This window comes from Microtus ochrogaster, chromosome 19 (genome assembly GCF_000317375.1).
Source record: "Microtus ochrogaster isolate Prairie Vole_2 chromosome 19, MicOch1.0, whole genome shotgun sequence".
NCBI lineage: Eukaryota > Metazoa > Chordata > Mammalia > Rodentia > Cricetidae > Microtus > Microtus ochrogaster.
This window is the reverse complement of record NC_022021.1, coordinates 11,378,485-11,404,593: the sequence shown is the minus strand read 5'-3', so window position 1 is coordinate 11,404,593 and position 26,109 is coordinate 11,378,485. Positions and strand designations below refer to the sequence as shown.

Genomic DNA, 26,109 nt, shown 5'->3' with positions numbered 1-26,109 from the left:
AGTGCCAATGTACCCAGCTCCCGAAAATCTGAAGACGAATGGCAAATTCATGAGGAAGACATGCTTCTTGTAGGTCAGGGCCTTCTTTCTTTCTTTCTTTCTTTCTTTCTTTCTTTCTTTCTTCCTTCCTTCCTTCCTTCCTTCCTTCCTTCCTTCCTTCCTTCCTTCCTCTCTCCACCTCTCTGTCTTTGTGGGTCGTGTGTGTGTGTGTGTTTATGTGTGTGTTTCCTGACATAAAACAGGACTCTTGGCCCTAAATTTTGATTTAGATCCAGTGTTAAAACCAGAATTTATTGTTATTAATTCCTTGAGCATTTCAGACAACACAATTTGAACATATTAACTGACTCAATTCTTCCCTTTATTACACTATTGGCTACATCATCCCTTTCCACCCAACTTTCCAACTTTGAGATTAGTTCTCTGCTCTTCTTCTTTCACCATGGAGTCCAGTTTGTGTTGTCCATTTTGTCTTGGGATTGGCGCTTTCTTGAGTATGTGGTTAGCCTACCAGCAATCACATACATTAGTTTTCTAGAAAGGATGAAAAAAAAAATTACTCCCCATCGCCCAAAAGCCGTCAAATGCTCATATCCCCGCAGCTAGTGGTGGGATAACATATCTACCTCCCCACTCTGTATTCTGAGATTTCAATTGTCTTGCCCTCAATAACCACCAGCTCATCCCTGTCCTTTGTGGGTATTAAGATCTGAATATTGAAAGTTAACATCCAGAAGTGAGAAAAAAAAGGAATGTTTATTTTACTAGGTCTGGATTATCTCATTCAGGATCTTTGTTTCTGGCTCCACCCATCTACCATTTACCTTTCTTGCTACCTCCAACCACCATAACTTAGCAGGTCTAATTTATCAAAACCCATCTGTCTTGAAGACCCCTTTATCATGGACCCGTGAAAATGGGGCCACATAACAATGGATTCAAGCCTCTGAAACTAATGTTCAAAGAAATCTTTGTTAAACTATTTCTCTCAGATATTTGCAACAGTGATGAAAAATCTGACTACCTCAGGCATCAACATAGAAATTTTGCATCTTAGGCTCACAGGGTCCTTGCAGATGTAAACTGATAAATATTTGGTCATGAATTCATACCAAATTTATAGTGGGCTTGCAGTTATCTTCCGATATGGGAAAAAAAGAAGAGGAGAGACAAAGAAATGGGAGAATGCCTGTTAAGGCAGGTCGGGGGATTGGCCTGATGTTGTTAATAACTAAAAGATGTAGCTAGTGGCCTTACAATGCTCATGACTACATGACGTCATTAACAGGAGCCCTGAGAAGTGGGAACATCAGTAAAAAGGAGATTGTTATTTTTCCAAGAGTATAGTTGATACCTTGTTTTTGATTTCTGCCTTTCGGAGCTCAGAGGGAATATTTCTGCTGATTCAAGCTACCAACTGAGTGGAAATATGTTGTGGCCAACCTGAAATGAATATGAGGCCAGGAGAGCATTCCATGTAACCACTGGTCATCTCAGGGCCTCCTGTGGACATTTGCACACTGAAGCCTGTGTCTTCCAAAGGAGACAGTTTGTCAACACATACAGGAAGAGTGTCTGCTTACCCCAGATTTTATTTTGCATGATCTTCCTCAAAGCTTTTATAGTTTAAAGAGTAATCTTATTCATCTTGATGATTTTTCCTCAATAATGAGATTGTTTTATTTTGTTTGAAGTAGCTTAATTCTGTTTTAAATACAAAGTATTTTGGACTAGCTCATCATAATACAACTGAATTGTGTACATTTATATTTATGAGAAAAAGATCAAAGGAGAAAACAAAAACAGGAGACTGCACAGAAGACATTTGGAAAGCATCAGTCTCATCAACATGTCTGTAATAATTTCTTCTTTTCAACTATTTTTCAGTATTTTTATTTTTTATTATTATTAGCTACGTGTTGTGTTTGGGCGTGTGTGATTGGAGGTGTGCCTACAAGATCCAGTAATAGGTGCACTAGAACTGGAGTTATATGGGGTTGTAGACTGCCAACATGGGTACTGGAAGCCAAACGCATGTATATTGCAAGAACAGTGTTAACTACTGAGCCAGCACTGTGGCTTCTCGGTTACTTTTAAAATGGAGTGGCCAAGGTTAAAAAAATGAGAGTAGCAAAATATCAAAATCTTAATAAACATAAGCTCATGTGTAGACTTCAATATGCTTTATAAGATGAGTGTCAAAGCCAGTTTTTGATTCCTGTTTCCCCTTCATTTGTCCAGCAACAGCAACTCGAAAGTTTGTGCTTTTACAAGTTCTACACTGGCTTTCTCCATCATGTCATCTAAAGTGTACATTCAACTTTAACCATTAATTCCAAGTCTTTGGAGGCATAATCTCTAAACTAGACCAGATCCGAATGTGCACAAACACAAGAGTGTTAATGGATTTGCTTCCTAAGGTTCTGTATATTCTCTACAACTGTCGTAATTGGAGCATAGTGCTTATTGTGTGAGAAGGTAACTGTTTTACACATAAGAAAACAATTTTAACACTGTTATTAGAATTATGAAGAGAAGGAAGCAAAAGAGCAAAGTATATGAATCAGTTGTTTTGTGAACAATTAATCTTGTTGGCATACTTAAATGAACTTGCATAAAGATGCCTGGAAAGAATGTTGTTGAGCTCAGTTGTTCATTAATTTTGATCACAAGCTGTCCCCATTGTGTTAGGAGCTACTTCAAAATTCCCTAGAAAAGTATTGCAGCATTGATTTAAAAACTCCCAGAAGCCTTTTGCATTTGAAAGTTCTTTTATGTTCTTTTTTAAGAGTGATATTATGAAAGTGTTTGGGTTTAGTAAGATGGCTCAAAACACCAACCAGAACCGATTAGTTCTCCACTCTTTCTGTTTCTATATGTCTGGAATACAAAAATGATGGCACCGTCTTTGGAGAGCTTCTTACAGTGGGAAGACACTGACGGCAGATTTGTGGGTCTTCTTTCCATTGGAACATCTAAGTGGCTCACAAGCATTAATTTGTTCTCAAACTTTGTTGTTTCGTTGTTTGCTTCAATGCTATGTACAGGACTGACAGGTTACAGGAGATATGCTTCAAATATAATAGAGTCTGGGCTATTAAAATCAACAATGTAGAGCATCAAAGATAAGGGGTGTTAAATGTCTAAAGTTCATTATATAAAAGAATGAAACTGTCAAACAGCAAAAGTTTTAAAGAAATTACTATAATACCAGAGGGAAATCTCAGAATTAAATTTCTATAAACCATTTTCTACCCAATGACAGGTATTAATCCTGAGTGAGATTAATTAAATATACCGACATCTACAGTACTGGCCAGCTGTCAAATGTTCATTAAAATCAACCAAACATACAGAGAACCGAGTGTACTCTGATACTGTGAGCTTAGTCTTTCTGGGGCCCTCATTCAAAGCACTGACTACAAACTACAAGCACAGTGCCTATAACATATTAAGTGCCTCAAGAATAGATACTACTTTTGTAAGGTCAATTTTATTCTTACCAGTACAGAAGACACAACTTCACATATTATAAGCAGTTACTTTTATTGGTCAGTATACTTCTTGAATTTTGCATACAAATGGATGGAAATAGAAAACACTACCCTGAGTGAGGTAAGCCAGACCCAAAAAGAGGAACATGGGATGTACTCACTCATATTTGGTTTCTAGCCATAAACAAAGGACAGTGAGCCTATAATTAGCAATCCTAGAGAAGCTAAATAAGGAGAACCCAAAGAAAAACATATAGGCATCCTCCTGAATATTAACCTTCATCAGGCGATGAAAGGAGACAGAGACAGAGACCCACACTGGAGCACCGGACAGAAATCTCAAGGTCCAAATCAGGAGCAGAAGGAGAGAGAGTACGAGCATGGAACTCAGGACCGCGAGGGGTGCACCCACACACTGAGAAAATGGGGATGTTCTATCAGGAACTCACCAAGTCCAGCTGGCCTGGGTCTGAAAAAGCCTGGGATAAAACAGGACTCGCTGAACATAGAGGACAATGAGGACTACTGAGAAGTACTGGCTTTGTGGAGCCTAGGCAGTTTGGATGCTCACCTTACTAGACCTGGATGGAGGTGGGTGGTCCTTGAACTTCCCACTGGGCAGGGAACCCTGATAGCTCTATGGGCTGACAAGGGAGGGGAACTTGATTGGGGGAAGGGGAGGAAAATGAGAGGAGGTGGCGGGGAAAAGACAGAAATCTTTAATAAATAAATAAACGGAAAAAAACTAAAATAATTTAGTATTAAAATTACTATCTGGATATGGATAGATTGCACAAAGATGGAAGAGTTCCCATCTCCTTCATTTTCATGTAATTAACCTCTTTATCACTTGGAGAAAAGATAGCTAGAAATTATTGTGGTACATTTTGATTATTTATGTTCAATATCAAATACAAAGCAAATCTGAGTACCAAGCAAATTTTATCAGTGCTCACCTAAATTAATTTTATTGTTACGTGCTGAATTACTTTCTATTCACTTTGCTTGGCTCATGTTCAAAATATACTGCCTTATTGATATGTGGATTGACCAAATAACAAATTAAGTAATGCTAATAATGTTGTACAAAACTACATACTTCTTAGTCATATGTTTGTCAAAGAATGAAAATGTATGCAGTAATGATGAAAATAATACAATACTGCAATTTAAAATGACAATTTTAAAGCTTCAACCATATTAGAGAGAAAAAAGAGAACCAATTACAAATTAAGAAGGATTGAGACTAGTAAAGTATAGAAAATTCTAGAAAATAGCCATTGATGTTTTATAGAACTAAATCTAGAATAGGGTATATTCCACAGATGTCAATACTACCATTTGTTATCACCATAACTTCATTTCATCATCTATAAAAGGAATTTACATGTAGAAACCTGAACTCTTCCCGTATGATGTTTATGGCCTGAAGGGGCAAGGGATAAGAAGTCACCCATCTGATTACTCAAACTTCCTGCGTTGAGAAATCAAAGAGTTTAGAAAAGGTATAAAGAAACTAGGGATGGAGGCTAGAGATCTGGCTCAGTAGTTAAGAATGATTGCCCCACGGTCATGAGAACTGAAGTTTGGATCCCAAGAACCTTATTAAAAGCCAGATATTCCTACCAATGCCTGGTTTGAGCTTGTAGGGTTGTCTGGTCTTGTTTGAGCATCCAGCTCAGATGCACAAACATGAGCCCCAGGTTCAGGGAAAGGCCTTCCTCAAAAGAAATTAGTGGGAAGTGATAGGGGAGGACATAAAACACTCTTTTCTGATTTCTGCATGTAAGAACAGGTGGTCCCAACTGAGAGAGAAAATGCATGCATGCCCACATACACAAAAACACACTCATGTTCATGTGCTCGTGCAGTACACACATACGTACAGAGAAAGACATAAGCATAAATGAATGCACACACACATATGAATATAGAGACTATACAGATTTAGGCTTACACATAATTATGATAAAATTATATTGGTGAAATTGAATTCAAAGGTTATAATAATGAGATATAAGAGGGCCTTCTCTATATATACATAGTATCTAACATACTCTGATTCAATTGCTGAAAATACTCTGAGATTCTTACATTAGAGGAGGCTTGGAATGTTGCATTATTTATAGAAATATGCTCAGTGAATTCATGCTGACTGTTTACATCTGTCATAACTAACATTAATGCACACACTGACAACAAGGGAGCAAGCATGACTTGCTAGGAAGATTGTAGACTTTGTAGTCAGGCAAAGTGTGATAAAAGCCTTGCTGATTAGATATGTTACTTAACCTCTCTGTGCCTGTCCCTACTCCCACAAATCCAGGATATATTCTTTCAGTATAAAGAAAAATAAGAACTTAAGGGTCTCTGTAAAAGAAAATCCTAGTCCCATTTGATTTACTTCACCCTTGTTCTTTAATTCACTAAATTTTATATAGTGAGAAAGATACTAACAGTAAGAGCAATCCTTTCCTAAAACCATGATATCAGCTGAGGTCATGATCCCCTTAGGGATGCAGATACAAAGAGCTTAAACTCACAAACTCACATCTGCAGAGAATCCAGAGACTGAACCAGGATTACTGTACAGACTTTATTGTGTCCCCAGGGATTTAGGATTTAGGGTCCCTGGGTCAACCTTATCTTCAGGTTTCTGTATTAACTGGAATCCACTGAACCCCATCCCCAGCAACACTTCTCTTCCCTCCCCTCCCCTTCCCTCCCCTTCTTCTCCCCTCCCCTCCCCTCCCCTTCCCTCCCCTCCCTTCCTTTCCCCTCCCTTCACTTCCCTTCCCTTTCCTTCTCTTCCCAATGTTGTAAAATACCACAGATATTCCTATTGGCTCTCTCAAACACACCCCCACAGACTCCTCAAATTAGCAGACATTGGTGGATAGCTAGATCACTTTAAATGTAATTCACAGAAGATCTGTAAAAATGACTTAAGCCTGAATTAACCGGCATCACTATTTATTGATAGACACTTTTCTTCATGAATTTAACCACCCAGGGTTTGAATTGAACCACCCAGCATTTAATCGGCCCCTCTCACCATGGGGACTTTCTTTTCAGCTTTGTGTTGGATCTATTGCTCTCCCCCCATCTTTCCCCTCTTCTGTATCTGATTTCACTTTCTTGCCTTGTCTAATTTTCCAGAGATAAGTGGCATAGTGTGCCATCTCAGCCAGGCTCCCATGCACCATTGTTCTTCAGAGAGACTTTAAATGACCCACTTCATGGCCTCAGTTTTATCTCCTAGCAAGACCAAGCAAAGGTCTTATATTCAATTCCTTTATTAATCCCCCATGGAGTTTCTTAAGCCAAAGTGAATGTGGGAAAGGGTTTGATTCTCTCTACTATAATTACTCCACTCTCTCGAGGAAGCAAGAATAGCTTCATTACTTTTGCTCTTAATAACTATTTTTTCTCCAAGGTATAATTCCTTAAATCCAATTTTCTTCACATATGGCAGTTTTTAGATTTTACTGAATTCTTATTAGGTTATGTTTTCTTATATGCTAAATTGTGAGATTAGGTTAGGTAGTTTTCATAGTACCCTGTTGGTTCAGGATTATATAACCACTTGAATATTTTTTATATATCCTCATGCCATATATATATGTATATATATACATATATATATATATATATATATATATATGACTATCAGGTGACAGTTACTTAAAAGATATTTTTGCTTTTTTTTCTTATTTAAGAAAGAATTAATGAATGAAAGTCTTAGTGCCACTTTTATTTGGTTCTCCCCTCCTGAAATCACAGATTCTCATTTTTAGATCTATATGCATCTCTGAGGATATTGAGCTGCTAAATACTATCAACTTCCTCTAGCCTTCTGCCTTAAACATCAGCACAGTGATAGAAAGGTAAAAGGGGAAATCCCATGGGAGAACAAGGTGTTTAATTTTAATTAGGCATGTTAATTAGGTGAGTTTAAGGGGAATTTGATGTCTGAACCTCAATAATTTGGTAGCTAGCTGGACCTTGGTCGTCAGCCTCAAAAGGAGTAAGTGGCCAAATACAGGAATAAACCTTGGTGGCTAGCTTTAGGAATGTAATCTAATGGGTTTTATCAAGGCAGAGGGACTGGGAGAGAAGTGCAAGGTCACACAGAGCCAAAGGTTCTGTTGAACTAGTGTCCCATCATCAACCTTATTTGGTGAAGCATCTTAGCTGTACCAAGTCTTCAGTGTTATTGTGTCCACTGCTCTGCCTTCCTTCTCTCATCAGCTGGAAGTTCTTGCTCTTCTCGAGATCTGCCTCCAGAACTCTGCATTCACTGATGAATTATCAGGTGTTTAGTGTCATAATCGTAACACCAATTTTCTAACACCAACATTTAACTATCTTTTCAATTAGTTTTTCCTCACAAAGTATTCTACCATCTGTATTTAAGAAAAAAAAACAAATTTCTCATGATTAGTCTCTCCCATCTTCCATCAGTTCTTCCATCCAATAACAGTTATTTTGTAATAGTATTTTATTTGTACCTTAATAAATAAAGCTTGCCTAAAAATAAGATAGTAAAGCCTTACAGACCAGTCAGTGTGACATAGGTATATGCCTTTAATCTTAGTGGTACACACCTTTGATAGAGATGATCATAAAAAGGAGCAGACAGCTCTCATTCTTAATCTCCTTCTAAGATTCTTGGATGTAGGATCACCATTTCAGACTGAAGTAGAGGTACGAGCTAGGGGCTTGCTGTGTTGCTTTTCTGACCTTCAGATGGCCTGCTTGTTTGTCCCGGCCACTTAGTTAGCTTAGCCCCAAAATAACCACACAGAAATTGTATTATTTAAACACTGTTAGCTTTAACTTCTTATTGGCTAACTCTTACATCTCAGTTTAACCCATTTCTATTGATCTGTTACCACCACATGGCAGTGGCTTACCAGGAAAGATTCAGCATGTCTGGCTCTGGAGGTTCCATGGCGGCTCTCTCTGACTCTGTTATCTTCCTTCCAGCATTCTGTTTAATTTTTCCTACCTACCTAAGTTCTGCCCTATGAAGGTCCCAAAGCAGTTTCTTTATTAACCAATGAAAGCAACACAAAGACAGAAGAGCCTCCTATATCACTGAGTTTTTATTAATTGTGTATCATCATTTTATTTACCTGGTCTCACATTCTTGTCTAATCTACTTTTCCAAAGATAAGTAAGTATAAGGAAGTGTACTGTCTCATCTTGTCTCTTATGCATCCATTGTTGTTCAGAGACACATTTATAGCCCACTGCTTAGCATCAGCTTTATATCCTACTAGGACAAGGCAATGCTCTTGTATTCTAATCCTTATAACTTATTTTTATGCAACAGTTTAACATCTTTGTTGAACTAACATCCTCAAATCCTACAGCATGATTATCATAGCCACTTACTCAACATGCGGCTCTTCATTAGCTACTGGGTTTAGGGTTGACAGGAAGGTTTCTCTGAAGCCAATTTCCATCTCAAATTTATGAAAATTAAAAAAAATGACTGCAAGCATCATCTATGCACTTAACTTTCTCTATATTGGTAGAGTCAGATGATTTTTGTATCAGCATGGCCTTTAGAAACTGCAGTATTAATTGTTGTACATGAAGAAGGTATTCCACAATTCAGAAATTCTGGTAATAATAATTGAATTAAGGCTATTTTTGAATGCATAAAGTATGGTTGTACTGTTCTGCATATTTTAATACACAAACTTTTTAAACTGTAGTGTAACAATTGAAGTTAATTTCATCATATTAATATTTGTCAAAAGACCACACCAAGGCAACAGAAAAATTAAATGATTTCCCCAAATCACATGGCATCTATATTTAAATTCTGGCCTCTTACCAGTATTCACACACCTGGCGCTCTTTCTATAGACTATCAAGAATAAAACTATCAACTGGAAATGTTGGTAAAATATATTTTATTAAGCACATGCATCATGAAGTCATTTTTTCCCTGTCTTTCAGGTCCCTGCATCCCCAATCCATGTCACAACGGAGGAACCTGTGAGATAAGTGAAGCATATCGAGGGGACACATTCATAGGCTATGTTTGTAAATGTCCGCGGGGGTTTAATGGGATTCACTGTCAGCACAGTAAGTTAGTGATATTCAATGTGGTTTTATTTTTATTGATCTATTGTGTACAAGTCATTACCCTTCTTGTTTGCAGTCAAGTCATAGATGTGTAGAGCAGCACGAAGCCCAGGCATTTTGGCTCATGCTGCCTCTCTAGAGTACATGTCATCTCCCATGATGAGGGCTGCTTCAGTCCTCATACTCTGTGTGACTAGCAATTTGCTTGCTAGCCCTTGTCATTATTATTCAATACAAGTTACAATATGTTGTCATTCATGTTTTAATATTTGTCTCTCTCCTTCATACTTGTCCATAAACTACATTCTCCAAGTATTCCAGCAATTATTCTAGTGATTAGGTTAACAAGCAATGCTCAAGAAACCACGGATACTCTAGGCTCTAAACAATATATAACTTAGTGTTCTCTTTCTTACATATTGACATTTCTATATGCAAAAATCTCTGGGTCTTCAACAAACATAAAGTTGCCTAATGAGAGGCTTAGGACCTTTTCCACTGTGCAATCTCACATGCAGGAAGGCCACAATAAACTCTGAACTGCTGACAGATGATCTTACAGAGGTGGCCACATGCATGCTGAATGCAGAAGGTGAGCTTGTGTATAGATCAGGGCATCAAGGCTAGGGCTAGGGAGATAGCATGGGGTAGGAAGAGTGAATATGGAATAGTCAGATTTTCAGCCACCCAGAGCAAGCATATTATGTCTTAACTCTGAGACACTGGAAGCAGCCTGCGATTTCCTATAGTCTTTCCACTATCAGGAATTTGTAGAACTTCTGGAGAAGTTTCCTGTAAGTACTGAAATGCTCTTGTTCCTTACAACTGGCACCTGGCCTTCCTTGAGTGATCTCTAAGTCTCAGATCATTAACAAGCAAATTAGAGACTATTCATTTTCATACCCTACATTCAGAAGTGCCAAGGTTGATTGTCCTTGAAGGTAGAATCACAGCTCATTCTCCACATGGGAGCTTCTCATAACATACCTAGTGAGACTAGGATAGCAACTCTGCCTGCATCTCTGGTGTTTCCTTTCATTCAGTCCCATGATGGAAATATGAGAACCATTTCTGCCCGGAGTATAAAGATGTGCTACCAGATGCAAGGCCTGAGGTAGACAGCCTTCTTACTCCTGTAATCAAGCATGAACTTCTTGTATTTAGTGTACACAAAGGATCTCTCCAAAGGAAGAAATAGATTTTTATCATGGATGTTTTCAAAAATCAGCTATGAGGAAAAAGTAAAAATCCTTGGCTTCAAAAGAGTATAATATACGTATTTTTATTGAAAATAATGTTTCATACAATATATTTTCATGATAGTTTCCCCTCTCCCTACTCCTGCAAGGTACTTCCTACTTCACCACCCACTCAACTCTATGACTTTTCTTCTCTGTTTCTATAGGAGAAGGATTAAACAACAAAAACAAGTTGGATAAGAATAAAAAAATCAAAGCACAAGAAACACACTCACACTTGAAATTTAAATGTAATCACTTATGCACAGTGTTCAGTTGTGAGTCTGTTCCAGTTCCCAGTTACTGTAAGAAGTTTCTCTGATGATAGCTGAGCAAGACTCTGATCTTTGGTTCCATCAGAATTGACATTAGGAGTCATTTTAATGCTATGCTATTTTATTTATTTATTAAAGATTTCTGCCTCCTCCCCGCCACCGCCTCCCATTTCCCTCCCCTCCCCCGATCAAGTCCCCCACCCTCATCAGCGCGAAGAGCAATCAGGGTTCCCTGACCTGTGGGAAGTCCAAGGACCGCCCACCTCCATCCCGGTCTAGTAATCTATGTTATTTTAACAGAACATTAGAATTTGCTTTTCCACTAGGCCGGATGGCATATGCAATCTAAGGTTCATGGCCACCCAAGCGACCAAGGTACAAAGACTGAGGAATTGGGAACACTTAATCTTAAATCTCAAACCCCTCTCTCAGGGCTCAGAGCACTCCCACCAGCTCTTCAGTGAACCCGAGGCTGAAAGATTAGAAGAGCCAGAACCGCAGGATGATTTCCATATACAACTAGGCAGATGTGCATAAGAACTCACAAAGACTACAACAGCATGTTCAGAACCAACAAAGGTTCAAGATAGATGGCCTCTGTCCTAGTTAGGGTTACTATTGCTATGATAGAACACCAAGATGAAAAGCAACTTGGGGAAGTAGGGTTTATTTGGCTCAGATGTCCACATTATCATTGATCCCTGAAAGAAATTAGGACAAAACCTCAAACAGGACAGGAGCCTGTGCAGAAGTTGAAGCAGAGGCCAGGGAGGCATGCTACATACCAACTTGCTCATCTTAGCTTCCTCAACCTGTTTTATTATAGAACCTAGGATCACAAGCAGAGGGTGGCTTCACCCTCAATAGAGTGGCCTCCCCACATCAATCACTAATTTTAAAAAATCCTACAGCTAAAACTTATGTAGGTATTTTTTCAATCGTGGTGCCCTCCTTTCAGATGACCCTAGCCTGTGTCAAGCTAACATAAACTAGCCATCTGCCTCTAGCTCCCACGTATGGTTAGATGAGCCATTTATTGTGGAATATTAGAGATGGGTCAGTCTAAGATAATTCTTTATCCCATACACCACAGTGGGACATTCAAGTCTTTTCCCACATTCCCTTATCTCATAATACAGAAACTTGGAATCACAATTTATTCCTGAATTCCAAGTCTTACTTTAAAGCATGAGACTTCCCCCTTTATAGTAACTTACATTCCAAAAACTTTAACTGCCTCTCAAGAGTTGTAGTGGAAAGCCCAAGGCTATGAAATTCAATTCTGGATTGGTATTTTATATCTAAATTACCCAGTTTGTCTCCTGTGGCATGCATCATTATAAGAAGTGAGGCAAAAATGGATGAAAGAGGATTGAATCTGGATTTAGAAACTGGGATTTGAGACATGACCTTTACAGTTATTGGAAAAGTGACCTTGAGTTAGTCATTTGACCTTTCCTCAATTGAAAACATATAAATTAAGGTATTGAAGTAGAAATAGGTGACCTTGGGTTCACATAAGTCAGGGTAGTATTATGACTAAATGGAGACTTGCTCACTGCACAAAGGTTATCAAACCTTCCTCTTTCAGGTGGAATTGGAAAGGATTATACATTGGAAAAGCAGATTTAGAAGTGCTAGAGGCCCTCGGAGATCCTTCAGGTAGGAGAAGTAGAAAGAAATGTTTAATCCCTCGATAGGAAAGATAGAGATGTGAGTCAGTTTTCTATTCTCATAACAGCTTTATGACCCAGATATTTCCTAAGGCATTGCTACCCAAGGTGTGATGAGATCTCAGTACCACCCATAAGCATTTTAGAAAAGTAGATTAATTATAACTTAACTGAGTAGAATTTGTGTTTGATCATGATCCTCTAATTGATCAACACAAACACACACACACACACACACACACACACATTGATAAATCATTCATGGGACTTGAAAAATCTACATGTACCATTTCAGAAAGAAGAAATGATTTCTACCTTCTGTTTTATCATAATAGATATTAGACAAAGCATTTATTAAGGTTTTTGAAATCAAACTATTTTGAAAGTCAATAATTTGAGAAGTGTACTAATAACCCAGTGATATTTTTAATTTATATGTAGCATACTTTTATTTATACAAATACAATGTAGTATTTTATTGAAAATAGATTGCTTTTTATACAACATATTTTGATTACTAGTACCTAGCTCCCTTAAGTTTCTCCCAGCTCCTCCTATCCCCAACTAGTTCCTCCCTATTTCCTGCTCACACAATTTATACTATTTCTTTATCTCATTAGAATACAAGCAGGCATAGAAATATTTTATTAGGAAGAAAGAAGAAATAATTACTAAATAAATTCTATATGATAGATTGTGAACTAAATATACTTTTGAATATATATTTATAAACAATCAAAAATAACTTTCTGATACATGATTGATAAATGTATGTTAATAAATTTATTTTAGGAAGAACTTAGCCAAAGGATAATTACAAAAATCTTTTCCAGTGCCAACACTAATAATACTAATAAGTTAGGACTAAATTGATAAAAATATATAACTTTATTCTTAGAATTGTTTTATTTTACAGAAAAATGAACAGGGAATATGGAAAACCCCATTTATCTCTCCTTCTGTAATTGTGCCCTAATTTTAGCATTTTAGCTCGCATAATACGTATTTTTGTAAATTAATTTTGATGCAGCAGTTTGGTTTGGTTTGTTTGGAGGCAGGGTTTCACTATGCAGCTATTGACTAGACTGGATTTCAATACATAGATTGTTAGATTTCAATATATATATATATATATATATATATATATATATATATATATATATGCCTCAAATGGCCAGAGATGCCCCTTCCTCTGTCTCCTGAGTACTGCCGTTGAAGGTGTGTTCCACAACTCTCAACTTTTACTTTTACTACAGTTCTGTCAACTAAAGTCCACACTGTATATTTGGGTCGACACTTTTTATCATATACTTACATGTGACTATAAAAGTCATAAAACATATGTCCACTGGGTCACACAAAACAGCTTTACTTAGCTAAATATCCCCATTTTCTAGCTATGTATCTTTTCTTGTTCAGCCCTTGTGATTTGAATAGGTATGGCCCCCACAGACTTATGTGTTTGAATGCTTTACCCAGAGGGGGTGGCACTATTAAGAGGTGTGACCTTTTTGGAGGAAGCGTGTTGCTGTGGAGGTTGGCTTTAAGGTCTTACATGTTCAAGCTAAGTCCAGTGTGACACACAGTTCCTTCTGCTGCCTGTGGATCAAGATATAGAACTCTCAGCTCCTTTTCTAGCATCATGTATGCATGCACAGCGCCGTGACCCACCAATACGATAATGGACTAAACCTCTGGAACTATAAGCTAGCCCCAATTAAACGTTTTCCTCTGTAAGAGTTGCCACGGTCATATGACTCTTCACAGCAATAGAAACTCTAAGATAACGTTTTACCTTTAATAGGTGCTGATACTGTATTCTGTCTCTGTGGTTATGCCTTTTTCAGTATGTTAAACGTTGAGAATCTTAAAGTGTGTTGTCTTTCAAGTAGATAATTATTACTTTAAAATATGTATTTAGGGTTCCTCTATAATATAGTCTATATTTTTGTGGTTCATTTATTTTTTAAAAATGATCATGTTCTACAGTTTTACCAGTTTTGTTTCCACATTTGTCTACTAGAATATATTTTGCCTTCTTAACTCTTTTTGTTTAGGGGAAAATAAATAAAGCTACCTGTGCAGAGTTTTGATGGGCACACATTTTCAGCTCATTTAACTAAACCTGGGATGGAATGCAGGTGGTGGATTGGAGGGCAGAAGTGCACTCAGTTTGGTTAAAAAAATATTTTAAATCTCCTTATTGCATGACATACTTACCAGCAATGAGTTACAGACTGTTCTACACTTTAATCAGCATTTGTTTCTGTTAGTTTTGCAGTTTAGCCATTACATGGATTTTAAAAAATTATATCAAAAATGTAATGAAATTATAACCTTCTAAGAATTTTATAATAATGTTAAGTATTAGGTTTGATGGAAAAATTACATTTGTTTTTAAAATGACAAAGAAAGTATGTGATATGCACAGACCAACTTTGATGTGTGTAAATTAAATCATACAAATTACAGGATGAATTGGTGTCTAACTTAGTTGTCAAGGCAGTAGGCTTCTGAAAGGTTTTTATAAGCATAGAGGATTCTACAAGACGCTGAATTTAGAGTGTGCTCAAAGTACTCATATTTTTGCTTGTTGCTTAGTAACAAGTCTAATGCTGTTGAGAAGGACTATTTCTTCATTACCAGGACTCTGCCTATCTTCCCAAGGAAGCATTCTCCCAACCTGCACGCTCAGTTCCACCGCTTTCAGTTTCTTCCTCTTCAGAAAAGAAAGGCTGGCCTTGAAGCCAACCAAGCTCAGGAGTTAAATGATTGGCTTATTAAAGACACCGTCCATGTTATTAGGTTAGCTCAAGATAGAAAGCTTTGTAACCTCATTTCTCTCTGAAAAAGTTGCCCAGAAAAAAAATGTAGAATATAACATTTTCTCTTTATAGATTTTGCTGCCTACTGTAAAACAGGCTGATCTCAATTTTGAGTTATAGATGTTTAGTTTAACACTTTCAGCTACTGTTCACTGTACTCATGATTCATTTCATTTTTATAAACTGCAAAATTTATTTTTATTATATTTAGGAAATAATATTTGTTACTTCAATAATTAATGGTAATTGTACCTAATCATGTTTGACAATTACATGTTTTTTATTGTTTCTATGCAATTTTTGTCCTATTTCTACCCTATAGAATCAGAATATTTTGCAAAAATGTTGGACTTCAGGCCTCATAAATTTCTTACTTCTTTTACTATTTGCCATTATACTTTAATCACATCATTATTCCTTTGCCTTCCCATTTATGCCTTCTTGCTCTCATTCAAATCCATAGACTCCTTTTCCACTAATTCTTGTTACGTGCGTGTGTGTGTGTGTGTGTGTGTGTGTGTGTGTGTGTGTGTGTGTGTGCATATTCTTCAATGCATAAGTACAACCTGCTCGGTCTGTGTATGTTAGTTTTCAGTACCCATGTAATCTTTAGCTGCCTCAAACTGAAGGGCCACTAACTTACTGACTAGCCATCTATCTACAGTGTCATATCTAGAGGAAGCAGCAATTTGTGGGGGATATTATGGATTAAACCTGGCTTTGAAATAATCTTGATCAATAGATGAATGGCCATTTGACATTTAATCATTCAGAACTTCAGAATTGCTCATCAGATTTCTCAATTCAACAGAAGCTTACTGAAGTTTTGCTGCCTTGTGTACTGGAAACATGATGTGTACAAATATTGAAGTAAATAGTTTTTGTCTTACCTGCCTACATTGGGTATTTTTAGGGTCCTAGGCGTTGTCTATGCACTCACTTTAAAACTCTTACAGCTTAATGCTGGGAAAAAGAGGGGTAAAGTCAGAGAGAAGCCATGGAGCTGCCAGAGTCAGACCTGCTGAAACTTTAGCCAGTAAGCCACAGCCAAGTGGCGATACACAGATTAATAGAAATGGGTTAAATTAAGATGTAAGGGTTAATCAATAAAAAGTTAGAGCTAATGGGCCAAGCAGTGATTTAATTAATACAGTTTTTCTGTGATTATTTCGAGGCTAATCAGCCAAGAACTAACTAGTGGCCTCTTTCCAAATAACATGCATGGTTTATGAAGCCATACATGGTTAATGAAGACTTGAGTAGATGTGTACAGTGTTCATATTTGAAAAATTATTTAACATGGATTACATGAATATCATAAACATTTATTTTTTACTAATGAACTTGAGTAGGAAATAAATTACCTTTTGTTGGACTATATAATATATTTTTATCATTTCTAATATGCATTATTACAGTATTTTTTCTGTTGTCTATGGTTTGACTAAGATAGGATCTAAAATTTAAAAAGCATCAATAACAAAACACATATTTAGGTACTGATTTCTAGATAAGTATTAAAACAATGGCTTGTAAATGTATGATGATAAGGTTTCTCTCCCATCTACCATTTCCTGAATAATCACTCTAATGCTCAATATTAATTACAAACTGTTTGGCCAATGGCTCAGGCTTATTACTAAATAGCTTTCACAACTTAAATTAACCCCCATTTCTAGTAATCTGTTTATTGTCATGTGGTCCATGACTTACTGGTAATGGTCTGACATCTTCTCCGACAGCTACTGACATTTCCTTGACTCTTTCTTCTTTTGCCCTGTATCTTTGCTTAGATTTCCCTTCTGGCTCTATTCTGGCTGGCTATTGACCAAATCATCTGCTTTATTAACCAATAGTAATAAAACATGCTCACAGCCTACAGAGAGACATCCCATATCCACATGCATGCTATGTGCATGTGTAGAGATCAGACATAACCTGAGTGAATTTCTCCTCCGCATCTTCTACATGGTTCTAGGATCAAACTCAAGTAACCAAGCATGGAAACAAATGCCTTTACCCTCTGAGTCTTCTCACTGATTCAAACTATATATATATAAAATTCATAAAGTCCAACCCAGAGATAAGAAACTACTTGCAAGTGATGGTTGTTGAGTATGGAAAAGTAAGGTTTTGTCCAGGATGTGTCCACTGAAAGGCACATATGGATCAATAGATTTCTTTCTATATCCTTACACATACATGAAACCCTAAATGGACTCAGCACTAAATACCCTCTATTTAAAATAGAAGATAAGAAAGCACATAAAGTTCAGAGAAAAAAGAAGTGGTGGGGGATAAGGAGTGAATCTTAAGGCAGGAAATGGAGCTTTGATGAAAACATTATATAAATATACAAAATTCAAGAGCAATAAAATATATTAGAAAAGAGACACATGATAAAATCAGTCACCCCATGCTGATTTTTATCAAGTGTAGGGCTGCATCATGCCTGATAGTGCACTCCCAGGCCACATGCTCTGCTCCCTACCAACTAGGAACTAGCATTTCCTCACAGGGACTGATCGAAACCTCTTCATATCTGTGCTATCCTATGCTTGCCTGGTTTGTTTTTTATTGTGCACAAGTTGTTTTCATGCTGCTGTAAAGTAAAAGGTCTGCAGTATAAATAAATAATTAAAACTGTAATTTTCAGCTAAGGTACAACCATAAAAATCAACTGACAATACATTATCATTTTGTCTTTCAAGTTAGCTGAGTTATAATTGTATGGTACAGTTGACTTTCAAGAAAACATTTCAAAGAAAGATGTAAATCAAAACTAATATAATTACAAGATAAAATACAATAATCGTTTTGGAAAATAAGGGCATAATTTACATTGTAATGAGAAATCTGGACATCAACATTGTATTGAGCGAGTATTTACCAGTGTTGGCTTTAGGATCTAGCTTGATTGATTTTGGCTCTCATTTTCCTTATTGATTTAGTAATCATATTATAGCATATATATATATATATATATATATATATATATATATATCTTGAAGATGAATTAACTTTTGTAATTCATAAACTTTTAATAATTTTAATGGCAACTTAGAATAGTTCTAAATGAAAATATCTTATCCTTAATGATCTGAAAAATACTATTTTATGTGGAAAGTAAAGGAATTGCTTGGCTTTTGTATTAAGATAAATACAGTTTATCTGGATGATGAACACAGGCATATATGATGAAATGAGAGCTCATATATACCAGGGATTAAATACAGGCCTTAGCATGTCATACAGATTTGAATTAATAATTCTGATAAGTCCTGGTTTTCTTCTCATGTGAGTTATTTTTCTCATTTATATGAATGACCATTTAGATAATTACTAGAAATTTAAAACAGGAAAAACGAATTTTGGCTTAGATTAAGAGAGAATGGTGATGTCCACTGTGGCCAGGAATACATAGCCGAGGAGGCAGCAACTGATGAAGCAGATGGCATAATAGCTGCATTGAAGAGAAGAATATTGATGCTCAACTTTCTTTCTCATTTTTCCATTGTTACTCAATTTAGGAATCCAGTATATTCCATACTGCTCGAACTGGGTTTAGACTTTCTCTTTTAAGTTAAACATTCTTGGAACATTGTCACAGTCATGTCAGATGTATGTATCTGAGGTGATTATGAGTCTGTCAAGACAATGATCAGGGTCAGCTCACAGTTTCAGCTAAGCAGAAATCACTGGATTGATTGTTACTTACTAGATTTTATCTAAAAATTCCTGGACAATTTAAAATATTTGTAAGTGCTTTTGTGTAATTATGAAAGTTATGCATTTGCAATTTATTCATCATTATCTCAGTCACTGGTTTTCCAAAATACTCTTTCCTTTTAGCATGACAGAAGGAATCAGGACTAAAATAAATGCTGAATATATACGATCTAGTTATGGAATGAGGAGTGAAACACTAAACTCCTCATCTTAAAAAGTAAGGACTAACTGTGCTATCATTTCTTTCAGCAACAGGTGTGTGAGGGAGAGAAAGTGAGAGAGTCACACCCTAACCAAACACAGAGAGAGGAGAGATGCTGTAAACGCTTCTGCTCTTATTTTCTTTTCAGAAGAATTAAGACATCTGGGCCTGATGCCTCTGTGTGTTCTGTGATTTGTTAAAAACTATCCAGATTCCATTCCCCCCACCCATCTTCTCCACCAAACCACCATTCCAGTGTGACATTATGCTAAATGTTTTGCTGACTGTACACTTGTCACTTGTCTATCTCCATTATAAAAAGCTTAAATGACTGCCTTAAATGAGACTTTACATTGAGTCATTTCTGTATTCAAAAACATCCAGGGTAACCTAGCATGCTCAAAGTTGAATTTTATCTGCTTTGCTGAGAGCCAACGTGTTGGACCTGCCGATCTCCCTGACCATCTTTCACCAACTCATGTTCTAACAATTTTCTCTCTGTTACTTCTTCTCTTGTCTTCAGTCATGACACAGTAGCTTTCTGTCTGGGACTTTTGGATCTGAGTCACTTACATGCTTTGCTCTTTCCTAGATTACTCCAATGCTTGTCTCTTATCTTGATATCAGACTTTAACAAAAGAGATACATTTCAAAGTGATAGTATAGTGAGGGGAAGGGCATTCTGTTGTACCTTTCTGTACCACCTCTTTACACAGCATTTATTATTATTATTATTATTATTAATTGGCATTAGCATTTATTACTCACAGCATAATGTATTCTGTATCTATGGTGTTTGTCCTTCTATCTAGAGAATAAGGTTCTTTTCTAGAATAAAATGTTAATTTGCTTATGTCTCACTCCCACTGCCTTGCCTGAAAGAACCTAGGTTATAGTAACTATTTGATATATATTAAAAGAATAAAGAAATATATTGGTGTTGATCAATAATGCAATAATGCATTCTGTGATGTTGGCCCCTGAAGTAAACCAAAAGGAAACATGAAGTATGTGCCTTTTATAGCCTATGAAATTAATGAGGAATGAAAGACCACTTCACCTGATAATGAGGCTTATGGCATAATGAATTTGGAACATTGCTTATTTTCTCTCTTCTTTTTGAGAATACCAATATTCATGATCTTTTTGATGGTTCTGTGTCATACTTCACTTTTTAAAGAATGACTAATAGATAATTGATAGAAAATTTTTTAAGAATTTAAAAATGTTTAACTCAGTGACCTATAAGACATAGTCTTTGATCAGCAGAAAAAGTCAAAACTGGAGAATTTAATAACCACCCAGATGGGAGTGGACAGGTAATTGATGCAGGAAGCAAAGGTAGAGTGTGCCTGAAAGCCATGGCAAGGTTCCTTTGCATCTTCAAATAAGCATGTTCTAATAAAAAAATACAGTAGGGGAAAGCCCCCACTCATGTATAACTGCAGTTGTCCTAGACATAGTGAATAGGTTTATATTGCCACGTACATAGTGACTTGTTTTGTCTGAAATATTAAAGAGCAATGAAACGTGGTCCCCATCAAGATTACCTAAAGAGTGATTTGACCTGTTTGCTACTAGTCTGTGCCATTATTTCTGCTTTGTAGTTAGCAAACTGTTTTTCCAGGAGTCACTGTCCTTTGAGTAAGCAGAGCACTTCCTCAGCCACATTTTCCAAGTCACCTATACCTTATAACTTCATTGGACAATACAAACTGAAGAATTTCATAAGCTTCTGTTGTACAGCCAAAGTTCTATACACTTTGAGCGTGGTAATGCAAGGCAGGACTTAGTAGTGTTGGAGATATGTTCAGGACCAGAGTTATCCTTATAAGAGAAAATGCCCTGAGAACCCAAGTTCACACTGAGAGCATCATGAGTGGTTTGCCCTGGAACTGATGGCTCTGGTATGTGTCCTTCAAGGACTGTGCTGTTCTTCAGAAGGCTTTTAGGCAGTGCTTTATAGTACCTGGTGGAGGAAAGCTATGGTGAGAACAGTTCAGTGGGAGGCACTTGCATGTACTTGGATGTGTTCATTATAAATCATCAGTTCCCTAACAGCAAGAGGTCAGCTATACTTCTCATGCATTTCACTCCATATGTGGCTTAGTTCATTTCACCAGTTCCATGAAATGAGCCTCATGCTTTGCCAGACTTCGGCACTGATTGTATTTCCTGATGTCATTTCTATTCTTTCATACCCAAATGCTCCCCAGAGTTTTCCACTTTTCTTTCTTCTTCCGCACTTGGTGATATTTTCTCCCCATGTCCAGCCTTTGCTGAAGCAGTTTCTATGCCCAGAAAGGCCTTTCACTATTATTCATCTCCAATATCAGCTCTTATGTCTCTGTGTCTCACAAAAGAAAATACTCGTATATCTCACCTTCTATATAATATTTCTATTATTTCTACCCATTTCTTTTTTGTTCTGTAATTTTCCCAGTCTTATGTATATGAAAGGTATATGATTGCCTTATATATACTTGATATCTAACTGTACTTTAAAATTGTGTTTTAAGCCACTCAAATACATTGGGCACATTAACAAACACATGAATAACAGAAGGTGTTGGAAGTCACTTGCTTAATTTTAGACAAGTAAAATAAAAATATGGAGAAAATACAGTAAATAGCAAAAGAAAACATTGCTATATCCTTGACATTTTAGAGTAGACATACATAGTTTTCCATAACTGCTTCACCTAAGCATTTATCTCCTATGTCTAGAAAGATGCCTGCATTATCGTAGCTTAGCAACATTTGCTTAATGAATCTTTGTTAAAATATCTGTTTTAAATATTTTTCATTTTAGTATTTCATGGTAACTTATATTTCCATTTCTGAGGAAAATGGTAACTAGAATCACAAAAGCTATTTTATCTAATATAGAGAAACAATATTAAAATCCAGTGAGCATCCTTCTTAAGTTTCTATGGCTCAAAATCTACACTATAGCTTTGTATTTCTGTTCTTATTCATAGTTGTCTTAATATTTAGGGATTTTACTATAATCCATTTCAACTGATATATGTATGAAAATTATGTACATTGAAAATAAATCAGTATTTTCAGCTTTCCCATTTGGCCTTCATGTGTAATGAGGCAATCACAGCACGATATAACCAGAGGTAACCAGAGTACCACCTAGGAACTTCAGAAGTTCTATTCTACTCAGTGGCAAGCAGTGATTCCATGTTTCTATTTAAAGTTATAAAAATAATTTGTCTTATTTTGATAGATTAAGAAATGGGATTCATTTATAAATAGATATGTTGTTACTTGATAATTATTATGTGTGATACTTTTTCTATATAGATAGTCATTTTCTATATCTCCATTTAAACATATATGTCTATTATATATATAATATGTACTAAAACTTGACATGACATTTTATTCCTATAAATGACAAAAGATTCTGTGTTAATATAAAATTACTTATTTTACCAAAAATTTTATTAATTGATTGACTCATGATGGATAATTTTGATTCTCAGTTTTACTGAGTAATTTCTTAATTCCTGTGGCATTGGCTCCTTGACTCTTAATGACTTTCCTATTCATAAGTTCACCTTAGATATATAGTGATTTGCCATTATACCGTTTTGTTTTGTGTCCTTGTTGACCATGACGCAGTAGAATGAGGGAGATTCCCCGGAAGATGCTGTAAGACTCCATGCCTCCAAAAGCATAGAGCTGCTTGGTTTGGGGAGATGAGTCAGTTCCACTGGGAACCCACTTACATCCCTTCACTGTCATATGTTGGAATCTCTGTCCTATCCCCTAAGCAGCCTTGCCTTTGCCCTGTCATGGTCCAGAATGGAGTCAGCCAGAGGTTCTATTTGTTCGCAGGGCCCATAGATGCCAAAGCATCAGTTCAAATCTAATATATTCTAAGAAATCTTAATGAATATAAAACAGAATCTAGCATGTTACTTCTTTATACCCTTGTTAGTTATATTTAGAGTCTCTTATGTAAAAACTAAACAAAAATAAATACATTTAGGTTTCTTGAGGGAACTGAACTGTTACTAGGCTATTTTTAAGTGATGCATGAAGTTCAAGGCTGTATAATTTTTTTCAACTTGGAGTATAGTCATGCAATAATACAAATGACACCTTTCATCTAAGAACACAATGTTTTTCTTTCCCCTTAAGAGCTACTGAATTGAAGAAGATATTTATAGCTAGCTATCTTTCTGATACAGTTTATGACTTGACAGTTTCAAATTGTTTGGAGTATGTTTAAAGTTAACCTCCCAGTGATTTTATGGGTTTTAGGTACTTCAGTCGATTTGGTTCTGTGACTTGAAAGTACAGCCACTTTTGGGGGTTCAAACTGTTTGTCCAACTTTTAGCTTCCTGTGCTTTGTCAATTCAAATTCGAGAGCTTTGGTGGATTTTTGAAGCCATCCACATTCTTTCTTTCAAGCATTTTCTTTAAAAGTTATGATTTATATTAAGAATATAATTACAAAGTAAGGGAGTAGAACACTATGAAGCAAGGGTATAAATAAGTAAGATGCTAGATTCTGTTTTATATTCATTAAGATTTCTTAGAATATATTAGATTTGAACTGATGCTTTGGCATCTATGGGCCCTGCGAACAAATAGAACCTCTGGCTGACTCCATTCTGGACCATGACAGGGCAAAGGCAAGGCTGCTTAGGGGATAGGACAGAGATTCCAACATATGACAGTGAAGGGATGTGAGTGGATTCCCAGTGGAACCGACTCATCTCCCCAAACCAAGCAGCTCTATGCTTTTGGAGGCATGGAGTCTTACAGCATCTTCCGGGGAATCTCCCTCATTCTACTGCGTCATGGTCAACAAGGACACAAAACAAAACGGTATAATGGCAAATCACTGAAGGGGACTATGTGTGTGGAATTCTCAGTAGTGAAATTGCATGAAATTGCCTCACGAAGACAAAGAACCTATAATTGAGTTTCTGTTGTAGCCACATTAACATAAGCATGAAGTAATACCAGAGATAGAAAAACACAGTGCTTGGATGAAGATATTCTACAATAAGAAAAATAATGCATCTCTCTTTTCTTCTCAGCTCCCTTTTTTTTTTATTAAAAATTTCTGCCTCCTCCCAGCCGCCCTTTTCCCTTACCCTCCCCCCACTTCCTACCCCCTACTCCGCTTCCCCTCCCTCTCCAGTCCAAAGACCAGTCAGGGTTCCCTGCCCTGTGAGAAGTCCAAGGTCCTCCCCATTCCATCCAGGTCTAGGAAGGTGAGCATCCAAACAGGCTAGGCTCCTACAAAGCCAGTACATGCAGTAGGATCAAAACCCAATGCCATTGTCCTTGTCTTCTCAGCAGCCCTCATTGTCCAACATGTTCAGAGAGTCCGGTTTTATCCCATGCTTATTCAGTCCCAATCCAGCTGGCCTTGGTGAGCTCCCAATAGATCAGCCCCACCGTCTCAGTGGGTGGGTGCACCCTTTGCTGTCCTGACTTCCTTGCTCATGTTCTCCCTCCTTCTGCTCCTCATTTGGACCTTGGGAGGTCAGTCCAGTGCTCCAGTGTGGGTGTCTGTCTCTATTTCCATCCATCGCCAGATGAAGGTTCTATGGTGATATGCAAGATATTCATTAGTATGGCCATAGGATAGGGCCATTTCAGGCTCTCTCTCCTCAGCTGCCCAAGAACCTAGCTGGGGACATCTCTCTGGACCCCCTGGGAACCCCTCTAGAATCAAGACTCCTGCCAACCCTAAAATGATTCCCAGCTCCTTTTATACACAATGCCAGCAGTAAGCTCTGCCTTAAGCTTCAAATCAGAAACCTTCCTCTAACATGCACTCCACAGTACAGGCCTAACAGCTCCCAGGAGCACACACACCTAGGGACATGTTCTGTCTCCTACTGGCAAAATATTTTCCCAAATGACACTGAGTAAACAGGCCTGTAAGAGTTTCTTCTATATGTCTGTTCTCCCATGGATGGACCATACCAATTAATATATCCAATTCCCAGATCAGCAGCAGGTATACACAGCTGTCAGTGTATACCTGAGGGTAAAGCAAATCGTGGAGTTTGGAAATGGGCAGGCATCCTTCAAGATGTGTACATTTAGAACTGTCTGGCACACATTACCTTTTTTCCATTTGTTTTATGGAACTCAGAGAACGAAAGTTCTAAATTTGAGCACAGCCTCCTACATTTTAATAAAGCGAAAAGACACACATTTGAAATAATTTATTCACATATTTATACATTTTAGCTATCCATCATTATGAAGGGGCTGCCATTCCAAAGAAGCTTTGCCAATGCTCAGAGTCCCAGATTCCCATAGACTACAACAATCCCAAAATGTAGCAGGTGTAAGCAAGGAAAGAGAAGTCCCAAATTTAATATCCTTTTGAATTTATACACAGTACATGGAATTATTTTGCTATTTAAGCTACAATTGGGGAATTGCTTATTAAATGAAAATATGCTCAAGGCATCCTATTGCCTAAAATGAATAAAACTCTCAGTGAAGTTGTTTGAAAAGATAATAAAGACTCAGAAGCCAACAAATACCAAGTGTTTATCTAAGAGAAACTTTTGACCTTTT

The 26,109-nt window shown here is 36.9% G+C and overlaps 1 protein-coding gene across 1 annotated transcript in view; it reads left to right on the top strand.

The window, feature by feature from the left end:
• Positions 1-26,109, top strand: part of Edil3 (EGF like repeats and discoidin domains 3) — a 451,612-nt gene that overhangs the window by 203,656 nt on the left and 221,847 nt on the right. Inside the window, exon 4 of the mRNA XM_005356525.2 lies at positions 9,468-9,596. Within this exon, the coding sequence (XP_005356582.1) occupies positions 9,468-9,596 (129 nt within the window). The remainder of the gene's footprint in view (positions 1-9,467; positions 9,597-26,109) is intronic.